At 42.3% G+C, this 23,601-nt stretch overlaps 3 protein-coding genes across 6 annotated transcripts in view; 1 reads left to right on the top strand and 2 right to left on the bottom strand.

Annotated features, from left to right (window-relative positions):
• cpne3 (copine III) overlaps positions 1–656 on the bottom strand; it is a 35,403-nt gene extending 34,747 nt beyond the window's left edge. The window contains exon 1 of the mRNA XM_046292435.1: positions 385–656. The gene's annotated coding sequence lies outside the window, so the exon portion shown is untranslated. The remainder of the gene's footprint in view (positions 1–384) is intronic.
• Positions 79–8,949, top strand: rmdn1 (regulator of microtubule dynamics 1). Its single transcript, XM_046292438.1, has 10 exons — positions 79–588; positions 1,553–1,658; positions 1,858–1,945; positions 2,839–2,998; positions 3,773–3,862; positions 3,958–4,013; positions 5,959–6,046; positions 7,386–7,416; positions 7,985–8,118; positions 8,688–8,949. The coding sequence occupies exons 1-10, from the start codon at positions 457–459 to the stop codon at positions 8,730–8,732; spliced, it is 930 nt and encodes a 309-aa protein (XP_046148394.1). The 5' UTR covers positions 79–456; the 3' UTR covers positions 8,733–8,949.
• Positions 8,950–14,262: 5,313 nt separating this feature from the next.
• Positions 14,263–23,601, bottom strand: part of LOC123991159 (NEDD4-like E3 ubiquitin-protein ligase WWP1) — a 57,496-nt gene continuing 48,157 nt past the window's right edge. For 3 of the 4 annotated variants that reach the window (XM_046292432.1, XM_046292430.1, XM_046292429.1), the window contains exons 14-23: positions 23,245–23,317; positions 23,053–23,124; positions 22,657–22,745; positions 22,282–22,441; positions 22,043–22,176; positions 19,681–19,821; positions 19,069–19,294; positions 18,006–18,102; positions 17,720–17,792; positions 14,263–17,550 (exon numbers count right to left, since the gene is read on the bottom strand). In XM_046292432.1, the coding sequence (XP_046148388.1) occupies positions 17,451–17,550; positions 17,720–17,792; positions 18,006–18,102; positions 19,069–19,294; positions 19,681–19,821; positions 22,043–22,176; positions 22,282–22,441; positions 22,657–22,745; positions 23,053–23,124; positions 23,245–23,317 (1,165 nt within the window). In that variant the 3' untranslated portion in view covers positions 14,263–17,450. The remainder of the gene's footprint in view (positions 17,551–17,719; positions 17,793–18,005; positions 18,103–19,068; positions 19,295–19,680; positions 19,822–22,042; positions 22,177–22,281; positions 22,442–22,656; positions 22,746–23,052; positions 23,125–23,244; positions 23,318–23,601) is intronic. The other variant, XM_046292433.1, reaches the window with a different exon arrangement.

Raw genomic sequence — 23,601 nt, 5'->3', positions numbered from 1 at the left:
CATTAAAAAACCGTTTTGAAAAACATTTTATTTTACCTTTATTTAACTAGGCAAGTCAGTTAAGAACAAATTCTTATTTTCAATGACATCCTCGGAACTGCCTTGTTCAGGGGCAGAACGACAGATTTCTACCTTGTCAGCTTGGGATTCGATCTTGCAACCTTATGGTTGCTAGTCTAACGCTCTAACCACAAAGCATACCCACCAATGCAATGGTTTCGAAGTTGAACACTTGATACCGGAAAAAATACTGTGGGAAAAACAAGTTGAATTGTAAAAATGCCCGATCAATCTTTACAACAACCTGATTTGAAGTTCGTGTTGTTTCTCAACGTTTTCGCTAATTGCGATCTTGAATGACCCGCGTTTGTATCGTATTCTTACCTTTCAAAGTCCAGGCTGTTCGGCTCAGACTTAGAAGTGATCATTCAGCTCTTGACTTCATTAGGGAGAAGGATGGCAGGAGCAACTTTCATGCGATTTGCTGCCCGGACTGTGCTATCGGCACCTGCTTGTAAAGCCGTCAAGATCAGAGGATATCATCGACAATACTTGACTACTTTCAGGAGCAATACCTCAACTATTAACGTAAATAAACCTCCATTTACGTCATCTGCCCAGTTTCTCCTATTGCTGGTGTGAAAGTGTTACATGCGCCTGGTAGAATAGAACCAGAGTGGTAGGCTATTTGTTGAAAGTATCTATGTAAAACATACAGTAACTAGATACACTATCCTGATCTGAATGGATGTAGGTGAAAGGTCAGTAGGGCTACACAGTACAGTAGGTAGGGTATTCTTATGTGATGTGATTGCCTCTGCACATTGTTTAACATTTGTTCAGTATCACTATTGAAAGGATAATAGGATGCACATGATAGAGAATGAACATGACAATATAAATTACATTTGACAATATTTGATATGTTGTTATCGTCATTATTGTTGTTGTGTTCATTTGATATTACTTGAATACAATAGATTTTCTCCCCTGCAAAGCCTGGACAGGTTCCAAGACAAACAACAACAGTGTGTCTTGAATAAATAGGCCAAGGGGCCTACTGCCTTGATTAGGGGGAGAATCTCAGTTAATATCATCCCCGTGTCCTCTCTCCACACCTCCTTCTCAAAACTCATTGGATGAGAAAGCCAGAGGTCCTGCACCTCTAACCTTCTCCAATGGGTTTTGAGAAGGAGGCGAGGAGTATGCAATTGAAATTCTCCCTCAGAATTGTCGCTCTGCATTTGTTGTGACTCGGGTACTTTCGTTAGGGCTACTTTCTGTCAGAGGGACCTGAGCCAGTATGAAAAACATCATGTGGATTCCTCACAAGTAGTGAAAGGGGGGGGGGGGGGGGCGGGCAGGGGGTCTAATATAGACTAGCCAGAGAGGTAACTGTGATGGAATTTTTGATATAGGCTTGGTCTATCTACTGAGCATATAACGTCTTGTGAAGCAGTCTTTAGTCATATCTGGTTTTATCAGGCTGTGACTGACAAGTGTTTTATGTCTTCAACTCAACTACCTCTGTCTGTTCCGTTCTCTGGTGCAGGGTGGAAGAACTGCATTCTTGCTCACCTTACCAGTACTATCTTATCTAGGCGTGGAAGCCTACAGGAGGGTGCAGAGTGCAACTGTGGTCCATGCTCTGGAAAAAGGTACACACCACCTGGAAATTAGTAATTCAGAATGGTTTTAATTATATGTAATATCAACATAATTTGAAAGGGATACAGCTATTGAATCAGACAGAAAAAATCCTGATTAAACATGCAAATGTATGATTTGGGCCTTTTTCCTATCCAGATTCTCTATCTAATGGCACCTCTATTTTGCAATCTCTATTTTGTATTCTAGCTGAGGAGGCTGTGGAACAAGCAGACTACCTGTACAGCTGTGGGGAGACAGAGAAACTCTACCAGCTTCTGCTACAGTATAAGGACAGGTAGACCTACTGTATTTCATAAACATGTTACGGCATGTGTTGTCCATTGCATGTGTATAAGACAGACAGACAGTGACAATTGCAAAAACAGAATGGTAGTATGTATTGATTGGGTTTGGTTGGGATCCAGAACGATTTTGCAAGTCAGGTTGTCTCACTGTTTAGGCATCAGTTTGAGGTCTTTGTACTAACGAGTAAAAATCTGTGACAAAGCTACAGTACCGTTCAGGAACTCAGCAATCAAGGTCAGATTACATTTACATTTACATTTAAGTCATTTAGCAGACGCTCTTATCCAGAGCGACTTACAAATTGGTGCATTCACCTTATGACATCGAGTGGAACAGTCACTTTACAATAGTGCATCTAGATCTTAAAGGGGGGGGGAGAGGGATTACTTATCCTATCCTAGGTATTCCTTAAAGAGGTGGGGTTTCAGGTGTTTCCGGAAGGTGGTGATTGACTCCGCTGTCCTGGCGTCGTGAGGGAGTTTGTTCCACCATTGGGGGGCCAGAGCAGCGAACAGTTTTGACTGGGCTGAGCGGGAGCTGTACTTCCTCAGTGGTAGGGAGGCGAGCAGGCCAGAGGTGGATGAACGCAGTGCCCTTGTTTGGGTGTAGGGCCTGATCAGAGCCTGGAGGTACTGAAGTGCCGTTCCCCTCACAGCTCCGTAGGCAAGCACCATGGTCTTGTAGCGGATGCGAGCTTCAACTGGAAGCCAGTGGAGAGAACGGAGGAGCGGGGTGACGTGAGAGAACTTGATGACTTAAGCCTTAAAACAACACTGAATGCCCTCCAAATACTGTTAAAATGTTCTTTCTCTTTCTGTCCCACTATATTTTACTGACCATTCAGCAATGACATTTTTGGAAATACAATATTTGTGTGTCCAGTGATGATGCAGAGTTCCTGTGGAGGCTGGCGCGGGCATCTCGTGACCTCTCCCTCCTCGCTCACATTGCTGCTGACGAGAAGAAGAGGCTGACCTTTGAGGCATTTGAATACGCCAAGAAGGCCCTGGAGAAAAATGAGGCCTGCTTCGCAGCACACAAAGTAATAAAGCCTATGGTTTCTTCTCATTGAATCTCTGAAGAGAACCTACTACACTATTACTGCTGTGAAACTAAGCTAAATCATGGTTTTGATCAGGTTCATTTGCCTGCATAATGTTGGGTCTACTATAATAAGATTAATCCGTTAACGCCTGGTTTGCTGCTATCGACCAAGTGGACAAGTTGCTACAAGTCCGGTTGAGGTAAACATTCTAATAGAGCTTTGGTGAAAGGACAATTGACAATTCAATCCCTAATAGCACAGAGGCTAAAAAAGCCAAGGCCAATAGCACAGTGAAAAGGTCATGGCTAAATGTCTTCATGGGCTGCTGGCAAAAAATCTTAATTATTCTTCTGTGTCTCAAGATTATATAGTAATTCTGAATTATGTATACATGCATCAGTACAGACGTTGGTTCATAGGAAACTGATACAACTTTCAATTGAACAGTGAAACATTTGCTACTTTGTCATGTTTACTGGCACAAAGAGGAAAATTCAGCAGTTAACCAAGTGCAAGGTAGGATTCTCTGTTTTTGAGACCTAGAATCCTCTGAAAATGGAATACAATTGGAGATCTATAAAATACTTCGGACCGTTTAAGTTGCTCAAGCAATTAAGTAGGCTAATCATATTAATGCTAATACAAATCATAAGCAAATATATGTGAGAATATGGATGACGATCTTGGTCATGGTTCAGGCATCCTGGTCGGCCCCTGCAGTATTTATGTGGGTATTCTAATTTCTATATCTCTCGTCTCTCTCTTGGTTAGTGGTATGCAGTGTGCCTCAGTGACATAGGCGATTACGAGGGGGTCAAAGTAAAAATAGGAAATTCTTACATCATTAAAGAACATTTACAGGTAAGTGTTTTTTTAAATAATTTACAGTATGTCATATCATATGATTATTCATTTAAATATTGGCAGCATTCTAAAACAAAATGTATCTTCCATAGAGGGCTATCGAGCTAAATCCTAAAGATGCCACATCTATCCATATCTTGGGTTATTGGTGAGTTATACACTTTCCATGACAGACTGACCAGGTGAATCCAGGTGATAGCTATGATCCCTTACTGATGTCACTTGTTAAATCCACTTCAATCAGTGTAGATGTGGGGGAGGAGACAGGTTAAAGAAAGATTTTTAAGCCTTGAGACATGGATTTGTGTGTGTGTGCCATTCAGAGGGTGAATGGGCAAGACAAATGTAAGTGCCTTTGAACGGTTATGGTAGTAAGTGCCGGTTTGTGTCAAGAATTGGGTTCACGCTCAACAGTTTCCCGTGTGTATCAAGAATGATCCAGCCAACTTGACACAACTGTGGGAAGCATTGGAGTCAGCATTGGCCAGCATCCCTGTGGAACAATTTTGACACCTTGTAGAGTCCATGCCCCAATGAATTGAAGTTGGTATGAGGGCAAAAGGGGATCTATATTAGGAAAGTGTTCCTAATGTTTGGAATACTCAGTGAAGGTTATTTATTATGGAAATTATGTACACTACCGATCAAAAGTTTGGGGTCACTTAGAAATGTCCTTGTTTTGAAAAAAAAACATATTTTTTGTACATTAAAATAACATAAAATGGATCAGAAATACAGTGTAGACATTGTTAATGTTGTAATTGAATATTGTAGCTGGAAACGACAGATATTTTATTTAATGGAATATCTACATAGGTGTATATAGGCCCATTATCAGCAACCATCACTCCTGTGATACAGTGGCACGTTGTGTCAGCTAATCCAAGTTTATGCTTTTAAAAGGCTAGTTCATCATTAGAAAACCCTTTTACAATTATGTTAACACAGCAGGAAACTGTTGTACTGATTTAAAGAAGCAATAAAACTGTCCTCCTTTTGACTAGTTGAGTATCTAGAGCATCAGCATTTGTGGGTTCGATTACAGGCTCAAAATGGCCGGAAACAAAGACCTTTCTTCTAAAACTCATCAGTCTATTCTTGTTCTGAGAAATTAAGGCCATTCCATGCGAGAAATTGCCAAGAAACTGAAGATCTCATACAATGCTGTGTACTACTTCCTTCACAGAACAGCGCAAACTGGCCCTAACCATAATAGAAAGAGGAGTGGGAGGCCCCAATGTACAACTGAGCAAGATGACAAATACATTAGAGTGTCTAGTTTGAGAAACAGACGCCTCACAAGTCCTCAAATGACAGCTTCATTAAATAGTACCCGCAAAACACCAGTCTCAACCTCAACAGGGAAGTGGCGACTCCGGGATGCTGGCCTTCTACGCAGAGTTCCTCTGTCCAGTGTCTATGTTCTTTTGCCCGTCTTAATCTTTTATTTTTATTGGCCAGTCTGAGATAAGACTTTTTCTTTGCAACTCTGCCTAGATGGCCAGCATCCCGTAGGCATCTCTTCACTGTTGAGGTTGAGACTGGTGTTTTCAGCTGTGCTAACATAATTTCAAAAAGTTTTTCTAATGATCAATTAGCCTTTTAAAATGATAAACTTGGAACACAGGAGTGATGGTTGCTGATAATGGGCCTCTGTACGCCTATGTAGATATTCCATAACAAATTTGCTGTTTTCAGCTACAACATTAACAATGTATACACTGTATTTCTGATCAATTTGTTATTTTAATGGACAAAAAAAATGGTCTTTCAAAAACATTTCTAAGTGACCTCAAACTTTTGAACGATAGTGTATATAAAAATGAACTGTTACTTCTTAGGCAAGTTTTTGTTGCGTGTCTAAAGATACACAACCTGTTTTGCCGGAGTCTGGGGTAGTGGTCTAAGCTCCCGATTCCAGACCACACATGGCAACAAGGTTTTCAGGGGTTCGAGGCCCAGCTTGGTAAACTGTCTGTGCTGTACCTTCAGTACCCCTCTTGATGTCAGTCTCCCAATACTTAATTACACGTTTCCTGTCTAAAACAATCTCAAAATGATGGGTTAGTGACACCGCCTGTTTTCTCATTTAGGTGTTTTGCCTTCGCTGAGTTGGCGTGGTATCAACGTAAAGTGGCAGCCATGATCTTCGCCTCTCCTCCCACTGCTACATACGAAGAGGTGTGCTACATCCTAAATGGCACCCTATCCTCTATATACAGTGAGCTCCAAAGTATTGGCACAGTGACATGTCATTGCGGAAAATGTGTCACTGTCAATGAGTGCAAACTTGAGCAGTATGAAAATTCTGTGTGACTTTCAGCGCGGGTTTACTGTGAACACTGAGGCTGTACCCACTTTAAGTTTGTTTTAACAGTGGCTAAGTAGGCTACTGTGGCTATTTGATCATAATGTAGGCCTAGCAGTTGCCTACCATCAAAAACAATGGAGAAAAACACATCCCATAACATTTTGACATGGAAATAATTGTTTTATCATTCAGCCTACAGAAGCAGGCAATGTGTAGTGTTCAATGCCTACATCCTATCAGACTTCTGAAGAAGAAAAAAAACATGCATTAACCTGTTTATTCACTTGTCCTTCAGACAAGTTGACTGAAATGTTGTATTTGATGCAAGAAACCACTTTACAAAATAAAATTCTTTATTATTCTCATACCATTATTACAGAGAATCAAACAAATTGTTACGCTCTGCCTATTGGCTACTTAGTTTATTCAAGACATCTCAAAATACAACACTTTCAGACATGGAAAAGCCCGACTCGCTTTTCTGAGTCGCTTTTGAAAGATGGCTAGAAATGCACAGATTTTATGCTCTTGATGGCAGCAACAACTCCCCCATTGTTGACTAGAACTGGGCTAATAACTCACTAACTAGCTAAGAATATGCAGTTCACTTTGATCTCAAAACAAGCGCATCTACACACGACGAATGGCACATATCCATATATGGCAATGGCTATTTACATATAGGCCTACTGCAGCTCTGATTGGTTATGCAGCAGGTCGTGCCTGTCAATGCAATAGAATCCTACTCCAATGCGCTCTGTTTACAGTAAAAATCTCTTGCATAGTTCGTTTTGCAAAATACATCCTGAATAGTTGTTTCGGTATATTATATTGAAAGTGGCTAATATTGTGTTGATTCGTTCACAATTGCCACAGTAGTGAAACGTTGAGAGAGTTGAGTGAAATTCAATCTCGAGCCTCTCTGTGCTGGCTCATATTTCTTCTGTGCGGCAGTCTGAGGTGAGCTGCGCAGTAGATGGAACATTGGACTGTTCCAATAGCTTTGGAGCTCACTGTATGCACTACTTTTGACCAGGACCTATGGGTACTAGTCAAAATAAGTGCACTATATAGGTGATAGGGGGCAATTTGGGATAGATCCGTGATGTCATACTTGTTTTTTACCCACAGTTCTTTGTATATGAACAGTACAAGATCATTGAAAAATGTAAGGCATCATGTTTGACTATTATTTTTGTTTCACCTCAGGCTTTGGCGTTCTTCCTGAAAGCTGAAGAAGGTGCGTTGTTCTAAATGCTAAATTTTAACACAATACAATGTAAAGATTAACCACAGCCTGTCGTTTCCAATCGGAACAAATTCGTCATAGTGGGCAGAACAAGCAAGGAGGAGGGGCAGAGCAAAGCATGAGCTAGCGAGATCCTATTGGCACGTTCAAGCATGTATTTGCATATTTCCGTTAGGGAACGCCTACAATGACGTGCAATCACCCAATTTACCCTTGAACTCCTAATCAACGCAATTTTAAAAACTTTGTCAAAGGGTAAAATCTAGCAAACTTATTCCACTCTGATCGTAAGAGATTTTAGTTTTGGGAACAGAAAACTGTATTGAAATCAAATCTTTAATTGATGAGAAAATTAGCATAATATCTGCAAAAATCTCTCTCGCTTTCCCCAATGCCGGTCTCATCACCATATTTGATAGTGAGTGGAAACGCCAACCGGAAGCTTCACACTTATACATTCTATGAAATATCTGTCTCATTGTTCCGTCTGTGTTTCTAAAGCCAAATTTTATGCAATTACAAGTCAACGTTTATCTCTCATTTGATCATCTTTCCATAGTGGACCCAAACTTCTACAGTAAGAATCTACTTATGCTGGGGAAGTCCTACATGTCATTGAAGGACCATGGGAATGCTGTGCTCTGGCTGAGAAAGGCACGGGACTACCCCCCTCACACAGAGGAAGACAAGGAGGTAAAATGCAATACTGTGTGGGCCGGTTTCCTGGACACATATTTAACCTGGACCAGGAGATTCTCCATTGAAAGGGTGTTTTAGTCCAGGACTATGCTTAACCTGTGTCCAGAAACCGGCCCTATAACTGTTACCTGTATTTTAATTGGACATTTACGTGCTCGCCAGAAGTGGGAATCTTCACAATAAAAAAGTCGCAAGTCTGACATTATATTCAAGTCGGAAAAATTATTAAACAAATAACATTTTAGCTAGATAGATAAGCTAAGTTTGCTAATAATCAAGTTAGCCAGAATTCATTTACATTGACAATATGGTCATGCTAGTTACATTATCCACATTTACAAGTTTGTAATAGCCAAACTGAGTTGTCATCTTTTGATTGAAAGATCAGTGGTGAAATGTCACAACATGTTCTGAGTTTCCCACAACAACTTCGAGGGTGAGAATTAAAATGTCCCAGTCGGAACTCAGAACTTCAGATAACTCCCACAGCATGTGAACACACCATTATCACAGTATACTCTGATTGTATAGGAGCTAATTTGTTTATTTCCTGTTCTTCATAGGTCCATAAAGAAGCCCTTGACCTTCTGAAGAAGCTCAGTGCATAAGATGACCTAGTCACATGGAGGCAAGAGTGGACTGTGTTGATAATAGGTGTAATCTATGTCTATCTACTAAATGTATATTTTTGTTCCTAACGCAAGAGTGTACATAGGCTATACTGTACGGCCTTAACAGGAAATGATACATGCTTTTTCACTAACCTGTGTATAGTGATTTACAGATGCTGTGATTTAACTTTAATTAAATGTTATTTTAATTTAATATGCGTGTCAAGTCTTTTGTGATAGCTTGGGATTGTTACATTCAGGCAGGCATTTTATTGTCTTTGTAAATAGAAAGTTGAATAGGTGTCTGATTTTAAAAATCCCAATATGCGGTCAATGAATGGGATTCAATGTGTTCCATGCAAATATTTGTTTTTCCCAATTGTTTACATACTAAAATTGGAACTTGAAACACAATCACCGAAACCTGAAACTCATGTACCAAATCCCTAAACCAAGTCTGCAAAATTGCAAGCACAATTCCTGCTTTACACTCAGTTTTCAATTCTACATCACACTTTTTGTGAAACACTACACAAAGTTCTCTACATTAGACACAACATTCAAAATAAAAATGTCTTTAGTCCCTTTGGAAAGCATCGCCAATCACAATGCCAAGCTCTATACACCAATTGGCAACACCCACTCCTCACAGGTATAAACACTAGTTGCTGAATTGTTCACTGAGAAATCTGAGCTTTAGCACTATAAAAAGGCCACAGATGAGCTCTCCTGTTTTGGAGGAAAATGGAAGTCAGTGGTGAAGCAAGAGCTAGAGGTGAAGGAGTGAAAGTAAGAGGAGAATGAGGATGAGGAAGGACAGTTGTCTCAGGTGAGATCAGGGCCACATTGGTTGCCCATGTGCTCAACCATATTAGCCAGCAGCATACCACTGCTGGCTTGCTTCTGAAGCTAAGCAGGGTTGGTCCTGGTCAGTCCTTGGATGGGAGACCAGATGCTGCTGGAAGTGGTGTTGAATGGCCAGTAGGAGGCACTCTTTCCTCTGGTCTAAAAAATATCCCTATGCCTCAGGCCAGTGATTAGGGACACTGCCCTGTGTAGGGTGCTGTCTTTTGGATGGTATGTTAAATGGGTGTCCTGACTCTATGCGGTCATTAAAGATCCCATGGCACTTATCGTAAGAGTAGGGGTGTTAACCCCAGTGTCCTGGCTAAATTCCCAATCTGACCATCACGGTCACCTAATAATCCCCAGTTTACAATTGGCTCATTCATCCCCCTCCTCTCCCCTGTAACTATTCCCCAGGTCATTGCTGAGAATGTGTTCTCAGTCAACTTACCTGGTAAAATAATAAATAAAATAAATAACCGTGAATTGAGTATGAGGGAGGCTGGGCAGAGAGTGCAGGCCAACCTGAGCCGCTACACGGTTGCATCTATCATCAATACATTCAGAAATGACAACCGGTAAGTCGGCTACCATCTACACCATGCTCTGTATGTATACTGCAGTCCAACATATCACTAGGCCTATGTTACTCAGTGATTGTTGGCCAATGTTACAGTAATGTCATTTCATATTGAAAGAAAATAGATTATTTTAGCTTACTATAACCAATAATATCATATTTATGGATCTTCTGCAGAACTGAGAGACAGTCAGGCCATGGTTGAAGACGCCGGCTGTTCACACCAACACAGGAGACCGCTATTGTGAACATGGTGGTGGCAAACAATACCATTAGACTAGGAGAAATCTTGAACCACATAATTGCAGACAACACGATATTAAATAACATTCACCATGTGGGCTTGTCTACATTGGACCGTGTATTACAGCGCAACCGAATCTGCATGAAACAGGTCTACAGGGAGCCATTTGAGCGAAACTCAGAGAGCGTTAAAGAACAGTGCTATGAATATGTGCAAGTAAATAAACTCAGCAAAGAAAGAAACGTCCCTTTTTCAGAACACTGTCTTTCAAAGGTAATTCTAATAACTTCACAGATCTTCATTGTAAAGCGTTTAAACACCGTTTCCCATCCATAAACAATTAATGAACATGCACCTGTGGAACGGTCGTTAAGACAATAACAGCTTACAGATGGTAGGCAACTAAGTTCACAGTTATGAAAATTTAGGACACTAAAGAGGCCTAAGGACTCTGAAAAACACCAAAAGAAAGATGCCCATGGTCCCCGCTCATCTGCGTGAACGTGCCTTAGGCACGCTTCAAGGAGGCATGAGGACTGCAGATGTGGCCCGGGCAATAGATTGCAATGTCCGTACTGTGAGACGCCTAAGACAGCCCTACAGGGAGACAGGACGGACAGCTGATCACCCTCGCAATGGCAGACCACGTGTAACAAACCCTGCACAGAATTGGTACATCCACACATCACACCTGCGGGACAGGTACAGGATGGCAACAACAACTGCCTGAGTTACACCAGGATCACACAATCCCTCCATCAGTGCACAGGCTGTCTGCAATAGGCTGAGAGAGGCTGGACTGAGGGCTTGTAGGCCTGTTGTAAGGCAGGTCCTCACCAGACATCACCGGCAACAACGTCGGCTATGGGCACAAACCCACCGTCGCTGGACCAGACAGGATTGGCAAAAAGTGCTCTTCACGGACAAGTTGAGGTTTTGTCTCACCAGGGTGATGGTCTGATCCGCGCTTATCGTCGAAGGAATGAGCGTTACACTGAGGCCTGTACTCTGGAGCGGGATTGATTTGGAGGTGGAGGGTCCGTCATGGTCTGGGGGTGGTGTGTCACAGCATCGTCGGACTGAGCTTGTTGTCATTGCATGCAATCTCAATACTGTGCGTTACAGGGAAGACATCCTTCTCCCTCATGCAGTACCCTTCCTGCAGGCTCATCCTGATATGACCCTCCAGCATGACAATGCCACCAGCCATATTGCTCGTTCTGTGCATGATTTCCTGCAAGACAGAAATTTTAGTGTTCTGCCATGGCCAGCGAAGAGCCCGGATCTCGATCCAACAGCCCGGACCTATTGGATCGGAGGGTGAGGACTAGGGCCATTCCCCCCAGAAATGTCCGGGAACTTGCAGGTGCCTTAGTGGAAGAGTGGGGTAACATCTCACAGCAAGAACTGGCAAATCTGGTGCAGTCCATGAGGAGATGCATTGCAGTACTTAATGCAGCTGGTGGCCACACCAGATACTGACTTACTTTTGAACCCCCTCGCCTCCCCTCCCCTTTGCTCAGGGACACATTCCATTTATGTTAGTCACATGTCTGTGGAACTTGTTCAGTTTATGTCTAAGCTGGTGAGTCTTATGTTCATACAAATATTTACACGTGAAGTTTGCTGAAAATAAACAGTTGAAAGTGAGTGGACATTTCTTTTTTTGCTGAGGCAATAGAGGACGCATATGATGAAGTTGATGTGGGGGCTTTCGGCAGCTGGATCCGTCACTTCTGAAGATTCTTTCCCGGCTGTTTAGCCAGGGAGAACATCGCTAGTGATCTAGATGAGGTGCTGTGGTCAGACCAAAATTGGAGGCAGCCTGTCTTTTTTCTTACATTTTGCAAGTGTTTTTGTCTTTCGAGTTTGAAAGAATGAACCACTCATTTATTTTTGAACAGAAAACCCTTTGACTGAATGTTTTTCCACTGTTGGGTATGGAAAGTGTTACAAACAAAACAAGTGTTCAAAAATAATGCATTTTGGAAATAAGTGTGTCTCACTGTATTGCTTTTGTTTTGTTTACATTTGAGTAGGTATACATTACTGTAACAATCCTTTTCAACCGGCTACAGTGCAACACTGAAAAAATGCATAAACATACTGATGGGCTATTCATAGTAGTGTTTTGTGTTGAGCACATCAGTATGGTGTTGGTTGGTAGACAGATCTTCAGTTGAAGTCGGAAGTTTACATACACCATAGCCAAATACATTTCAACTCAGTTTTTCAAAATCCCTGACATTTAATCCTAGTAAGAAATTCCATGTCTTAAGTCAGTCAGATCACCACTTTATTTTAAGAATGTGAAATGTCAGAATAATAGTAGAGAATTATTTCAGCTTTTATTTCATTCACATTCGCAGTGTGTCAGAAGTTTACATACACTCAATTAGTATTTGTTAGCATTGCCTTTAAATTGTTTAACTTGGGTCAAACATTTTGGGTAGCCTTCCACAAACTTCCCACAATAAGTTGGGTGAATTTTGGCCCATTCCTCCTGACAGAGCTGGTATAACCGAGTCAGGTTTGTAGTCATCCTTGCTCGCACACGCTTTTTCAGTTCTGTCCACAAATAGGATTGAGGTCGGGGCTGTGATGGCCACTCCAATACCTTGACTTTGTTGTCCTTAAGCCATTTTCACATAACTTTGGAAGTATGCTTAGGGTCATTGTCCATTTGGAAGACCCATGCGACCAAGCTTTAACTTCATGACTAGATGTCTTGAGATGTTTCTTCAATATATTCACATAATTTCTGACTTCATGATGCAATCTATTTTGTGAAGTGCACCAGTCCCTCCTAAGCACCCCCCACAACATGATGGTGCCACCCCCGTGCTGGTGTTCTTCGGCTTGCAAGATGCCCCCTTTTTCCCCCAAACATAATGGCTTTCAGGTTGTCAATATAGGACTCGTTTTACTGTGGATAAAGATACTTTTGTACCAGTTTCCTCCAGCATCTTCACAAGGTCCTTTGCTTTTGTTCTGGAATTGATCTGCACTTTTCACACCAAAGTACATTCATCTCTATGAGACAGAACGCATCTCCTTCCTGAGCGGTATGACGGCTGCGTGGTCCAATGGAGTTTATACTTGCGTACAATTGTTTGTACAGATGAACGTGGCACCATCAGGCATTTGGAAATTTCTCCCAAGGATGAACCAGACTTCTGGTGTACAATTTTTTTTGGGGGAGGTCTTGGCTGATTTCTTTTGATTTTCCCATGATGTCAAGCGCAGAGGCACTAAGTTTGAAGGTAGGCCTTGAAATACATCCACAGGTACACCTCCAGTTGACTCAAATGTCAATTAGCCTATCAGAAGCTTCTAAAGCCATGACATTTTCTGTAATTTCCCAAGCGGTTTAAAAAGGCAGTCAATTTAGTGTATGTAGAATTGTGAGACAGTGAATGATAAGTGAAAAATAATGTCTAAACAACTGTTGGAAAAAGTACTTGTGTCATGCACAAAGTAGATGTCCTAACAGACTTCCAAAACTATAGTTAACAAGAAATTTGTGGAGGTTGAAAAAAAAAAAAAAAAAAGTTTAATGACACTACCCTAAGTGTATGTAAACTTCAGACCTCAATTGTATTCAAATGACGTGTCATTTTGACATTTTTTTGCAATAATAGTTTTGAATGCAATGTTTGCTTTTGCTAGAGATTTGTAGAGAGTTTAGCGTTTTGTGTTTTTGGGAAAATTAGCCTCAAGATTCAAATGTGTAAACAATTGTGGAAAACTAAGTCAGTTGTGGTCAATTAATTGTTGAAATGGTATTCAGTCCCAACCATGGCCTTAAATCTATGCAGTTTCACTCACAATAATTTGAATGAACTCAAACCCAGTTGTAAAGATGGTCAGATATATTTATTAAATATGGTTCTTTCCACAGGCAAGACCCAACCAAAAAAAAAAAAACATGTTTTTAAGAACAAAAATAGGTGACAGGTTTGAATCCTGAGCAGAAGGCCTCAGACACCCCCACGTCTCTCAAAACAGAAAAGCATGAGGGGTATGGGTTTATTTCTTTGTCTCATAAATCCATCTTCTAGTCATTCATTGACTAGGGTTAAAGCAGACAAATGCATTTTCTATAGTCTCCGGTAGAGGGGGAGGGGCGCGCTCTGTACAGTGTAGTATTAGGTGTTTTACAGTGTGCATCTACGTCGATATGTTACAGTTCATCTCTGATATGAGTGAGGCGTCACAGAGCCCAGCCCGTCTGTCGATGTTGGTGAGGCTCTGAAGAATAATTATTAAGTACTTTACTTTTTTACATTGTTCATTTACAATTGATTTCTTTGATTCGTTCAAAAGGAAGCATGTCATTAGGTGGCGGGTTGATTTCCGTCTGTCATTCAGACAGGGGTAGTTACACAAACGCTCCTTTTCCTCTGCCATCCCTCCGCTCACCAATAGGAAGTGAATAGATGTTATATACACACACACATGACATAGGTTCATGGTGGAGTTCTAACTAATCGAAATGATGGTTTGCAGTGGTCAGGACAGATTTCAACGCAGACTGCTTTGTCACAGCTGATGGGCTAGGGCTTGTCTCTCCCTCACCAGACCATCAAAACAAAAGCACCAGGTGTTGGTAGAGATTTCACATTTCAAGAGAGAAAAATGTCAACAAAAAAAATAAACATCTGCAAAATAAGAAAAGGACAGCCTAAAGCATCAAGGTTGGCATGGCAGGTAATGTGTTGCTGACATACTAATAGCACTTGGACTGGCATGGTGTGGAGTTTACTACTTATAGGAGAATGTGGACTGGCATGGTGTGGGGTTTGCCATCAATGGAAGAACTTGCACTGGGGTGGGGTTTGCACTGCAGAAGGTTATCGCAGGTTATTCTATTTGACCGCCAATGGCACAATACCACACTATAGCTCAAGGGAGCTGGAACACCTATGCATCCTTGCACAGAGATGATGCATATGACCTTGTAGGGTTTCAAGGTGGGATATCCACTGCGTAACACTAACAATCATTGTCCCTTCAGAAGGCTGCTCAGTTACTTAGCTACTAAGTCTATGAGTAAGAAAAAAGTTCATGGCAAGGAAACATTGTGATTTTACAGCATTTTTGGACATCTTTTGCTGAATACATGAGCATTCATTTAGTGGGTAGCAACTAGCACGAGGAAGCACTTCTGGTACTGACATTTCTGTTGTATGCATGTGACATACAGATCAACATTCTTAGCAGGGAAAGTCAAGTAACTAATCAATTTACTATCCCAGAAAGGGAGTTCGTGCACCACACACACTTGCAAAAAAATGAAATAAAAAATGGCCACAGGAGATAGATACATCCGTAACTAAATGTCTTCTTTTCATTTTGTGTTTATTTCTCTCCATTAGTAGCAACTGCTTTGCTTCGGGTGAACATACAGCATTTGAGACAAAGTCTATATAATCTCTCTCTCAAAAAAGAAAATGACTTAATAAATTAAAATAGGCAGGTAAATGATAAGAGTAGCAAGGTGCAGTGCCATGGCAAAGCAAAGCTATGAGTGCCAGTGATAAACCTGCCACTGCAGCAGAGACCTAGAAGCCCCCAACCCCAAACCACTGCCACCAGTCACAACATGTCTCTCAGTGCTGGTGTACACAAACTGACAGTAACAACCACCCATCGGGGGTCCTAGAATTCAAAAGTATAGGATCTCTATGCAAGTACCAGTCTATCAGGCAACTACTACTACAGAAAAAGAAGGGGGTGGGGGGTCCCATTAACTCATTCATACAATGGAACCGCTTATTTGATCCATGTCCTCTTCTGAAGCAACAAACCCGTGTAGGCTACACACAACCACAGAGTAAAAACTGATGACCGTCCTCTCCTTGAGTCATGTTCTCACAAATCGACAGTAAAGGCAGTTGGTTCTTGACTCGAGCCCAGAAAAAAGCAAGCGTTTCCTTTTAGTCGACAGCGCCAAGTTTACACATAATCCAAGGTACAACACAACTGGATAATCTCACGTGAAGGTACCATCCACTCATCCAGACTTTAAAGGCCCAGTGCAGTCAAAAATGTGATTCTTGTTTTTATGAATATACATCTCCACACTATGAGGTTGGAATAATATTGTGAAAATCATAATGACCTTTTAGTGTAAGGGCTGTTTAAAAAGAACGGCCTGAAATTTCTGCCTGTTTTGGTGGGAGGGTTTTGGCATTCCATGGTGACTTCACCCTGCTGTAAATGGGTTAATAGACCACTAAGTTCCAAACCCCTCTGCCAATAACAGCCATTTACAATTTCTACCACCCATCTCGAACCACACCCAGACAGTCCTAGTGAAATTCTTCCTTGCAAAATTTCTCTTTGCCAAGAAGCTATTAGTGTTGTTTAAATTTAAAATGATTAGAACAATCTCACAGTAAGGTACTTAATTGTTACCCAGAAATTATTTGATATAGAGATAAAAACAGCTGCATTGGAACTTTAATCACCATACGCTTATCTTGGTGCAGAGTTGGAGGGGACTCGAGTCAGGGCTACTGAATACTGGTTTTTATTCAACGACAATACTGACAGGCTGATGGGTAGCTGGCTTAAGTTGATAGGAGTGGATGTGCAGTTGGGGTTGGAGGCAGTCTTCCTCTTTTCTGGAGGCAGCCATGCAAGCGCAGCACAATCACAACTACAGGTCCAAAAAAACCCAGGCACCGGACCAAAAACACTACAATCACCCTTAAAAGCTCTATAAAACTAGAGCCATAAGTTATGGTTCAACTATAAAATCCTCTCCACGTTTTCAGTCTCCTTTTAAAAACCAGCCAAAAAGGGGAGAAAAATAATAATCATACATAGATTTTTCAGTTTTTAAAAGCAGAGGAAAAGCTGAAATTCTTGCATATTTTATGGGGTATAGTATAAGGGGGATTGCTAAAATGAGGTTGTGAATCAAGATTTGGTTTTTAAAATGACAAAATAGCTTATGTACATTGGTAGTTGTGTGCAATGTTTCATTTGTTGTTTTACATGGCTGGATACACTGTGGTAGAGAGCGAGACATCTTTCTCTACTCTTGGCCAAATCCTTCGGTTTCCTCGATAGCAAAGAGCAGCTTCTCCTTCAGCTGTTCAAAGCTTTTGTACGGGGGCAAGTCCAGCCTGTTAAAGCTAAAGAAAATAAGCAAAAATCCAGTAATTGAGTTTGAAAGCAAAACAAGAAAGTCAGTATATTCAAGTATGACATGATTTACACCCAACACATTATTATTTGACATTGAAACATCATTCATTGATTTGATTTACAAGCAGGATGTTGCCGTGGAGCTGGACCACTCACCAAGTGTGACTCCGAGGGAGCCAAGTGTCTTTTCCGACCTTCTCAATGCAGAACTTCTGGGGCCCGTTACTACCTACAGAGACAGAGAAAGATGGTGAACAAAATAAATCACTGCAAATACTTGAACTACATAGCCCATTCCCCCAGTACTACCTACGTTCTCCACAGAAGAGGGTAATTAACAAGCAAGCCTTCTCCGAGCCAGAACGGCACATAGATAAATCCTGACTAATTGTTCAACCCCATATCGGTGGACATGAAGGTTAGTCGTGGGTGTGTCACTAACCCATGAGCTCAGCGAAGCCCCCTAGAGGCAGTCTGCAGGTCCCCGTAACAAATTGCATGAGTCTCAGACGCACCTCGTTGTCCACCTCCTTCACCAGCTGTACGCACACAGACACACGCCACACAGACAGACGATTAACACTGCGACAACATACAACATAACACATCCTTACCAACATACCTGTACAGAAACATATGGGAATTCAGGGCAGGTAGTGTCCAAATCACTAAGGACTTAAAATGCTCCACACACACAGTCGTGAAGGCGGCGTGACAGCACCTTTTCCCCTTCAGCAGGTTGGAAAAGTTTGGCAAAAGGTCCTACAGCTGCACCATTGAGAACATCTTGACTGGCTACGTTACTGCCTGGTATGGAAACAGCACCACCCTTGATTGCATGGCACTACAGAGGGTGGCGCGGACAGCCCAGTACATCACTGGGGCCGAGCGCCCTGCCATTCAGGACCTCTATATCAGGCGGTGTGAAAGGAAGGCCCAAGCCAGACTGTTCACTCTGCTTCTGCACAGCAAGTGGTACCGGTGCATCAAGTCTGACACCAACAGGCTCCTGAACAGCTTCTATCCCCAAGCCATAAGTCTGCTAAATAGCTAACAAAATGGCTACACGGATTATGAGAGTTGACGATTATATTTTATTTTTAGACTGTAAACACACCCACAGGGCCCTACACTAAGACACTCCAGCACACACACAATCCATAATTTGGTTAAAAACACACATTTATACGGACTCTACACACAATCATATATGCTGCTGCTACTCAGTTTATCATATATCCTGATGCCTGGTCACCTTACCTCAATACACATCTACCTCTGGCACTCCAGTATCCCTGCTCATTGTAAATAGTATGCTTGCCTACTTTCTCATGTTGTTATTTTTATTCATCTTGTGTTTTTGTATTACCTTGTTATTTTCTTGCATGACATTGTTATTGATTACTGCATTGTTGGGTTTAGAGCTTGGAAGAAAGACATTTCACTGAAAGGAAAGGCTGTCGCGGAGATTGAACCCATGACCTTGGGGGATTGGATGTACCTACCTGCCAGAACCAGATGATCTGCTTACTGTTCCTGGTGTAGTGGCGATACACAGTGTTTCTCTGCCAATCCTGTAGGTCCACCTCCTGCATGCCACACAGCATCACCTCAAGCTCCTTCTCATCAAAGTACTGGAGCCACTGCAGAGGCACCACCTCGTTGAAGCCGTCCAGAAAAGCTTTGGTCTGGCCCTCCACACCGCGGGAGAACCGCCACTCTGCCATCAACCTGTAGGAAACATGATGTAGTGACAGTTAGGGTCTCATCCTTATAATCATAAGCAGCCTCAGGTTTGAGCAATGTAAGGAACGCAAAGATGACAAATATTTAGCTAGTTGATATCAGGCCAGTTTAGGACACAGATCTAGCACAGCCCTGGATTCAAAAGCTTGTTCAATGGAGAATATCTATTGCAAGTACCTTGAAGCAAAAAAATCCATTATAACAGCAGTAAGATTAGCAAAATGAGGATGTACGTCACTAAGCGGCAGCACTATTATCACCATGTTAACATCATACTAAAATACATGGGCACAGTTGCCCATCGCATATCATTGGATGCCTCTGCGTCGCCGTGAACAAGCTGCTCTGTGATCGGTCCGTCACTTCCTTACCCGATGTACTCCTCTTTGTTCTCCTCAGTCACCAGGAGGTCGCTGCCGTCAGGCTTCAGGTCATGTGACGTGAGCTTCCCCAGGATCTCCATGTCCACAGAGAAGTACATCTCTAGGCTACACTCCTCAATGTTGTTATCCCTGTCATGAAGGACAAGCACCATTATATATAGCACATCTCTAGACCACACTGCAGGAAGTTATTATCCCTGAAGTGAAGGACCACAGACTCAAGGCTCCCAGGTCCAATGTTAAGAGAGAAATAAATCTCTAGCCCCACACTTGTCTATATTGTTATCCCTGGAGATGAGAGCACCACAGTGTACGCTGGCTAGCACAGGACCAATGTTGATTTCCTCGATGTTGTTATCCTTGGAGAGACCGGGAGAACGTTATGGACTAACAATGTAGTAAGCAGGCGTAAAATAAAACACCTAACCTGGGCCCCCACATCCGGTTTTCAGGAAAAAAAAATACTATCAAGGTGATGCTGTATCCCTGAAAACTGGATGTTTTACGGTTTCTTCTGACCCGATAAGGGTGGCTCAGGAATAAACTAAGTACATCTCTAGACCACACGGTTGTTACCCCTACACAGGAGCGAATTGCTTAGGGGTTTGGTAGTCAATGATTAAAATGGGTAATCATCTTCCTCATATTGAGTTGCACCCCCTTTTGCCCTCAGAACAGCCTCAATTTGTCGGGGCATGGACTACAAGGTGTCGAAAGCTTTCCACACGGATGCTGACCCATGTTGACTCCAATGGTTCCAACAGTTATGTCAAGTTGGCTGGCTGTGCTATGGATGATGGCCCATTCTTGACACACAAAGGAAACTGTTGAGCATGAAAAACCCACCGGTGTTGCAGTTCTTGACACATTTGAACCGGTGCGACTGGCACCTACTACCAAAACCCGTTCGAAAGGCACTTAAATATTTTGTCTGGTCTGTTCACCCCCTGAAGGGCACACATACACAACCCATGCCTCGGCTTAAATTCTTCTTTAACCCGTCTCCTCCCCTTCATCTACACTGACTGAAATGGATTTAACAAGTGGGATCATAGCTTTCACCTGGATTCACCTGTTCAGTCCATGTCACGGACAGAGCAGAGTCTTATGTTTTGTACACTCAGTGTACAGTGCATTCAGAAAGTATTCGGACCGTGACTATTTCCACATTTTGTTACGCTCCGGTCTTATTCTAAAATGTATTAAATAAAAACATTTCTCAGCATTCTACACACAATGCCCCATAATGACAAAGTGAAACCAGGTTTTAAAAATAAAAACTGAAATGCCTTATTTGCATAAGTATTCAGACCCTTTGCCATGAGACTCGAAATTGAGCTCAGGTGCATCCTGTTTCCATTTATCATCCTTAAGATGTTTCTACAACTTGATTGGAATCCACCTGTGGTACATTCAATTGATTGGACATGATTTGGAAAGGCACACACCTGTCTATATAAGATCCCACAGTTGACAGTGCATGTCATAGCAAAAATCAAGCCATGAGGTTGAAAGAATCGTCTGTCGAGCTCCAAAACAGGACTGTGTCGAGGCACATATCTGGGGAAAGTTATTAAAACATTACTGCAGCATTTAAATAACCAAGAACAGTGGCCTCCATCATTCTTAAATGGAAGAAGTTTGGAACTACCAAAACTCATCCTAGAGCTGGCCACACTGAACATTCGGGTGAGAAGGGCCTTGGTCAGGGAGATTACCAAGAACCGGATGGTCACTGACAGAGCTCTAGAGTTCCTCTGTGGAGATGGGAGAACCTTCCAGAAGGACAATCATCTCTGCAGGACTCCACCAATCAGGCCTTTATGGTAGAGTGGCCAGGCGGAAGATACTCCTCAGTAAAAAGGCACATGGCAGCCCACTTGGAGTTTGCCAAAAGGAACCTAAAGACTCTCAGAACATGAGAAACAAGATTCTTTGGACTTTTGAAATCAAGATTGAAGTCTTTGGCCTGAATGCCAAGCGTCACATCTGGAAGAAACTTGGCACCATCCCTACGGTGAAGCATGGTGGTGGCAGCATCATGCAGTAGGGATGTAATCACTGCCAAAGGTGCTTCAACAAAGTACTGTATAAAGGGTCTGAATAATTATGTAAATGTGATATTTTAGTTTTTGCTTTGTCATTATGGGGTATTGTGTATAGATTGATGGGGGGGGGGGGGAATGTATCAATTTTAGAATAAGGCTGTAACGTAACATGTGTAAAAGGTCAAGGGGTCTGAATACTTTACGAATGCCAGTTAGCAGATACTTTGATCCCTGTGCGAATGGAACCCACAACCTTGTGGTTCCTGGCCAGGGCGGGTGACGAGAGCGGTAGGTCTGCCTACCTGATCCAGATCAGAGAGTTGTAGAACTCAGGGTCGATGGACTCCAGGTCTTTGATGATGAGCTTCTTGTTCAACATGCGTTTATAGAACGGCAGAGAGAAGCCTGTGTCGATGAACTTCCCGTGGAAGAGGGCCTGTGGACAGGAGAGAGAGAGACCAGGAATGTTCACATGATTCTGCTGAAGGAGTGTTTGTGTATGCAAGACTATGTACATGATCTCAGTGTGTGTGTGTTGTACCATGGCTATGAATCGTCCTATAAAGCAGAAGTAGGAGAGGTGGTCAGGGTTGATGGTGGAGGCTGGGTTTATCTGCAGACAGTAGTTACTCTTGCCAGCGTACTCAAAGAGGCAGTACATGGGGTTGAGCACCTCGTGGGATAACAGGAAGAACCACTCTCTGTGGGAACAACGCGAGAGAGTGAGGGAGTCAGAAGTGAAGACTGGCAATGGAAAAAAGAAGATCTGGAACATATAATTTTACTATGCATGTTTCTTTCAAACAACAAGTCTGGAATAATCTTACTGACAGGCATATGGTTACAGAAATGGCCTAAAAAGACTAAAGGGTGATTATCAGTGTGTGCAACTGCGATGTGAGTGGTTGTGACAGACCTGGCTAGGCCACCGTAGTCCAGTCCCTCTTCTCCTCTGAAGATGACGTACAGTCTCCTCCTCAAGTCGTAAGGCTTCAGGGCCATAATCTGGAAACACAAATACTAGCATTAGCCAACAGAGAACCGGCCACTGTAAAAACATTTTACCCAGAGTGAAATGTGGTTTGCAGGCAGGGGTAACATAGTCCATAATATTAAAACACAATCATCATCCTGCAACTTAACACATGTCATCATACAATTGTCTTACTTTGAGTTGCACAAATGTTATAGTCAGTGAGGAACAATGTGACATGCCATAAGGAACTGTACGTGTGTTTGTGTGTTGCTGCCTGTGTCTCCTGTATATTATGTTCTTACAACCGGTTCCACACAGACAAAGACCAACTCTTACTTGTTGGAAAGAGTCTTCGAACAACGTCTGCCTAGACACGGTGATCTTAACATGGCTGGGGAGTGCGTTGGACTGGAGAAAGAAAGAAAAAGTGGCTGTGAAATCAAAACGTGACTGGAATGTGCAAAACAACCGTCCCTTCATCCAAACGAAAACAATCCAAACAGAAGAACATAGGGAGCATAATAATACCTGACAGAGGTAGCGGAAGTGTGCTAGTTTCCACCTGAAGCTGCGCTCGTACGCTATCTGTGGGCCTTTGGTGCTGAGGAGGGAGTGGCAGAGGTCAGAGGTCAGGGACACAGTAACAGGATATAACTGATCATCGTCATATGGCCAGAAGAATTGTTTGAAGCCATAATGAACTAGAAAAATATCCAAAAAGATCTTAGTGATTCAGAGATGGTTTTCCTGAATATGTAAATTAAACAATAACAAGCAGAGAGGTTTGCTGCTCATTGCATCACAAGACACCGTAACTAATGACCGTTTTATGAGCAGCTGCTCTTAAACAGGCCCAGTCTGTCATAAGTACAGCCCCCCCCCCAA

The sequence above is a fragment of the Oncorhynchus gorbuscha genome, linkage group LG12 (assembly GCF_021184085.1).
Source record: "Oncorhynchus gorbuscha isolate QuinsamMale2020 ecotype Even-year linkage group LG12, OgorEven_v1.0, whole genome shotgun sequence".
Taxonomy (NCBI): domain Eukaryota; kingdom Metazoa; phylum Chordata; class Actinopteri; order Salmoniformes; family Salmonidae; genus Oncorhynchus; species Oncorhynchus gorbuscha.
Note: the sequence above shows the minus strand (reverse complement) of the source record. Positions and strands in the feature narration are given on the sequence as shown.

Coding starts and splice junctions, on each gene's coding strand:
- rmdn1 (XM_046292438.1), top strand. CDS start 457: ATGGCAGGAGCAACTTTCATGCGATTTGCTGCCCGGACTGTGCTATCG. Junction 1,659..1,857: donor GGTCCATGCTCTGGAAAAAG/GTACACACCACC, acceptor TTTGTATTCTAG/CTGAGGAGGCTGTGGAACAA. Junction 3,863..3,957: donor TCATTAAAGAACATTTACAG/GTAAGTGTTTTT, acceptor TATCTTCCATAG/AGGGCTATCGAGCTAAATCC.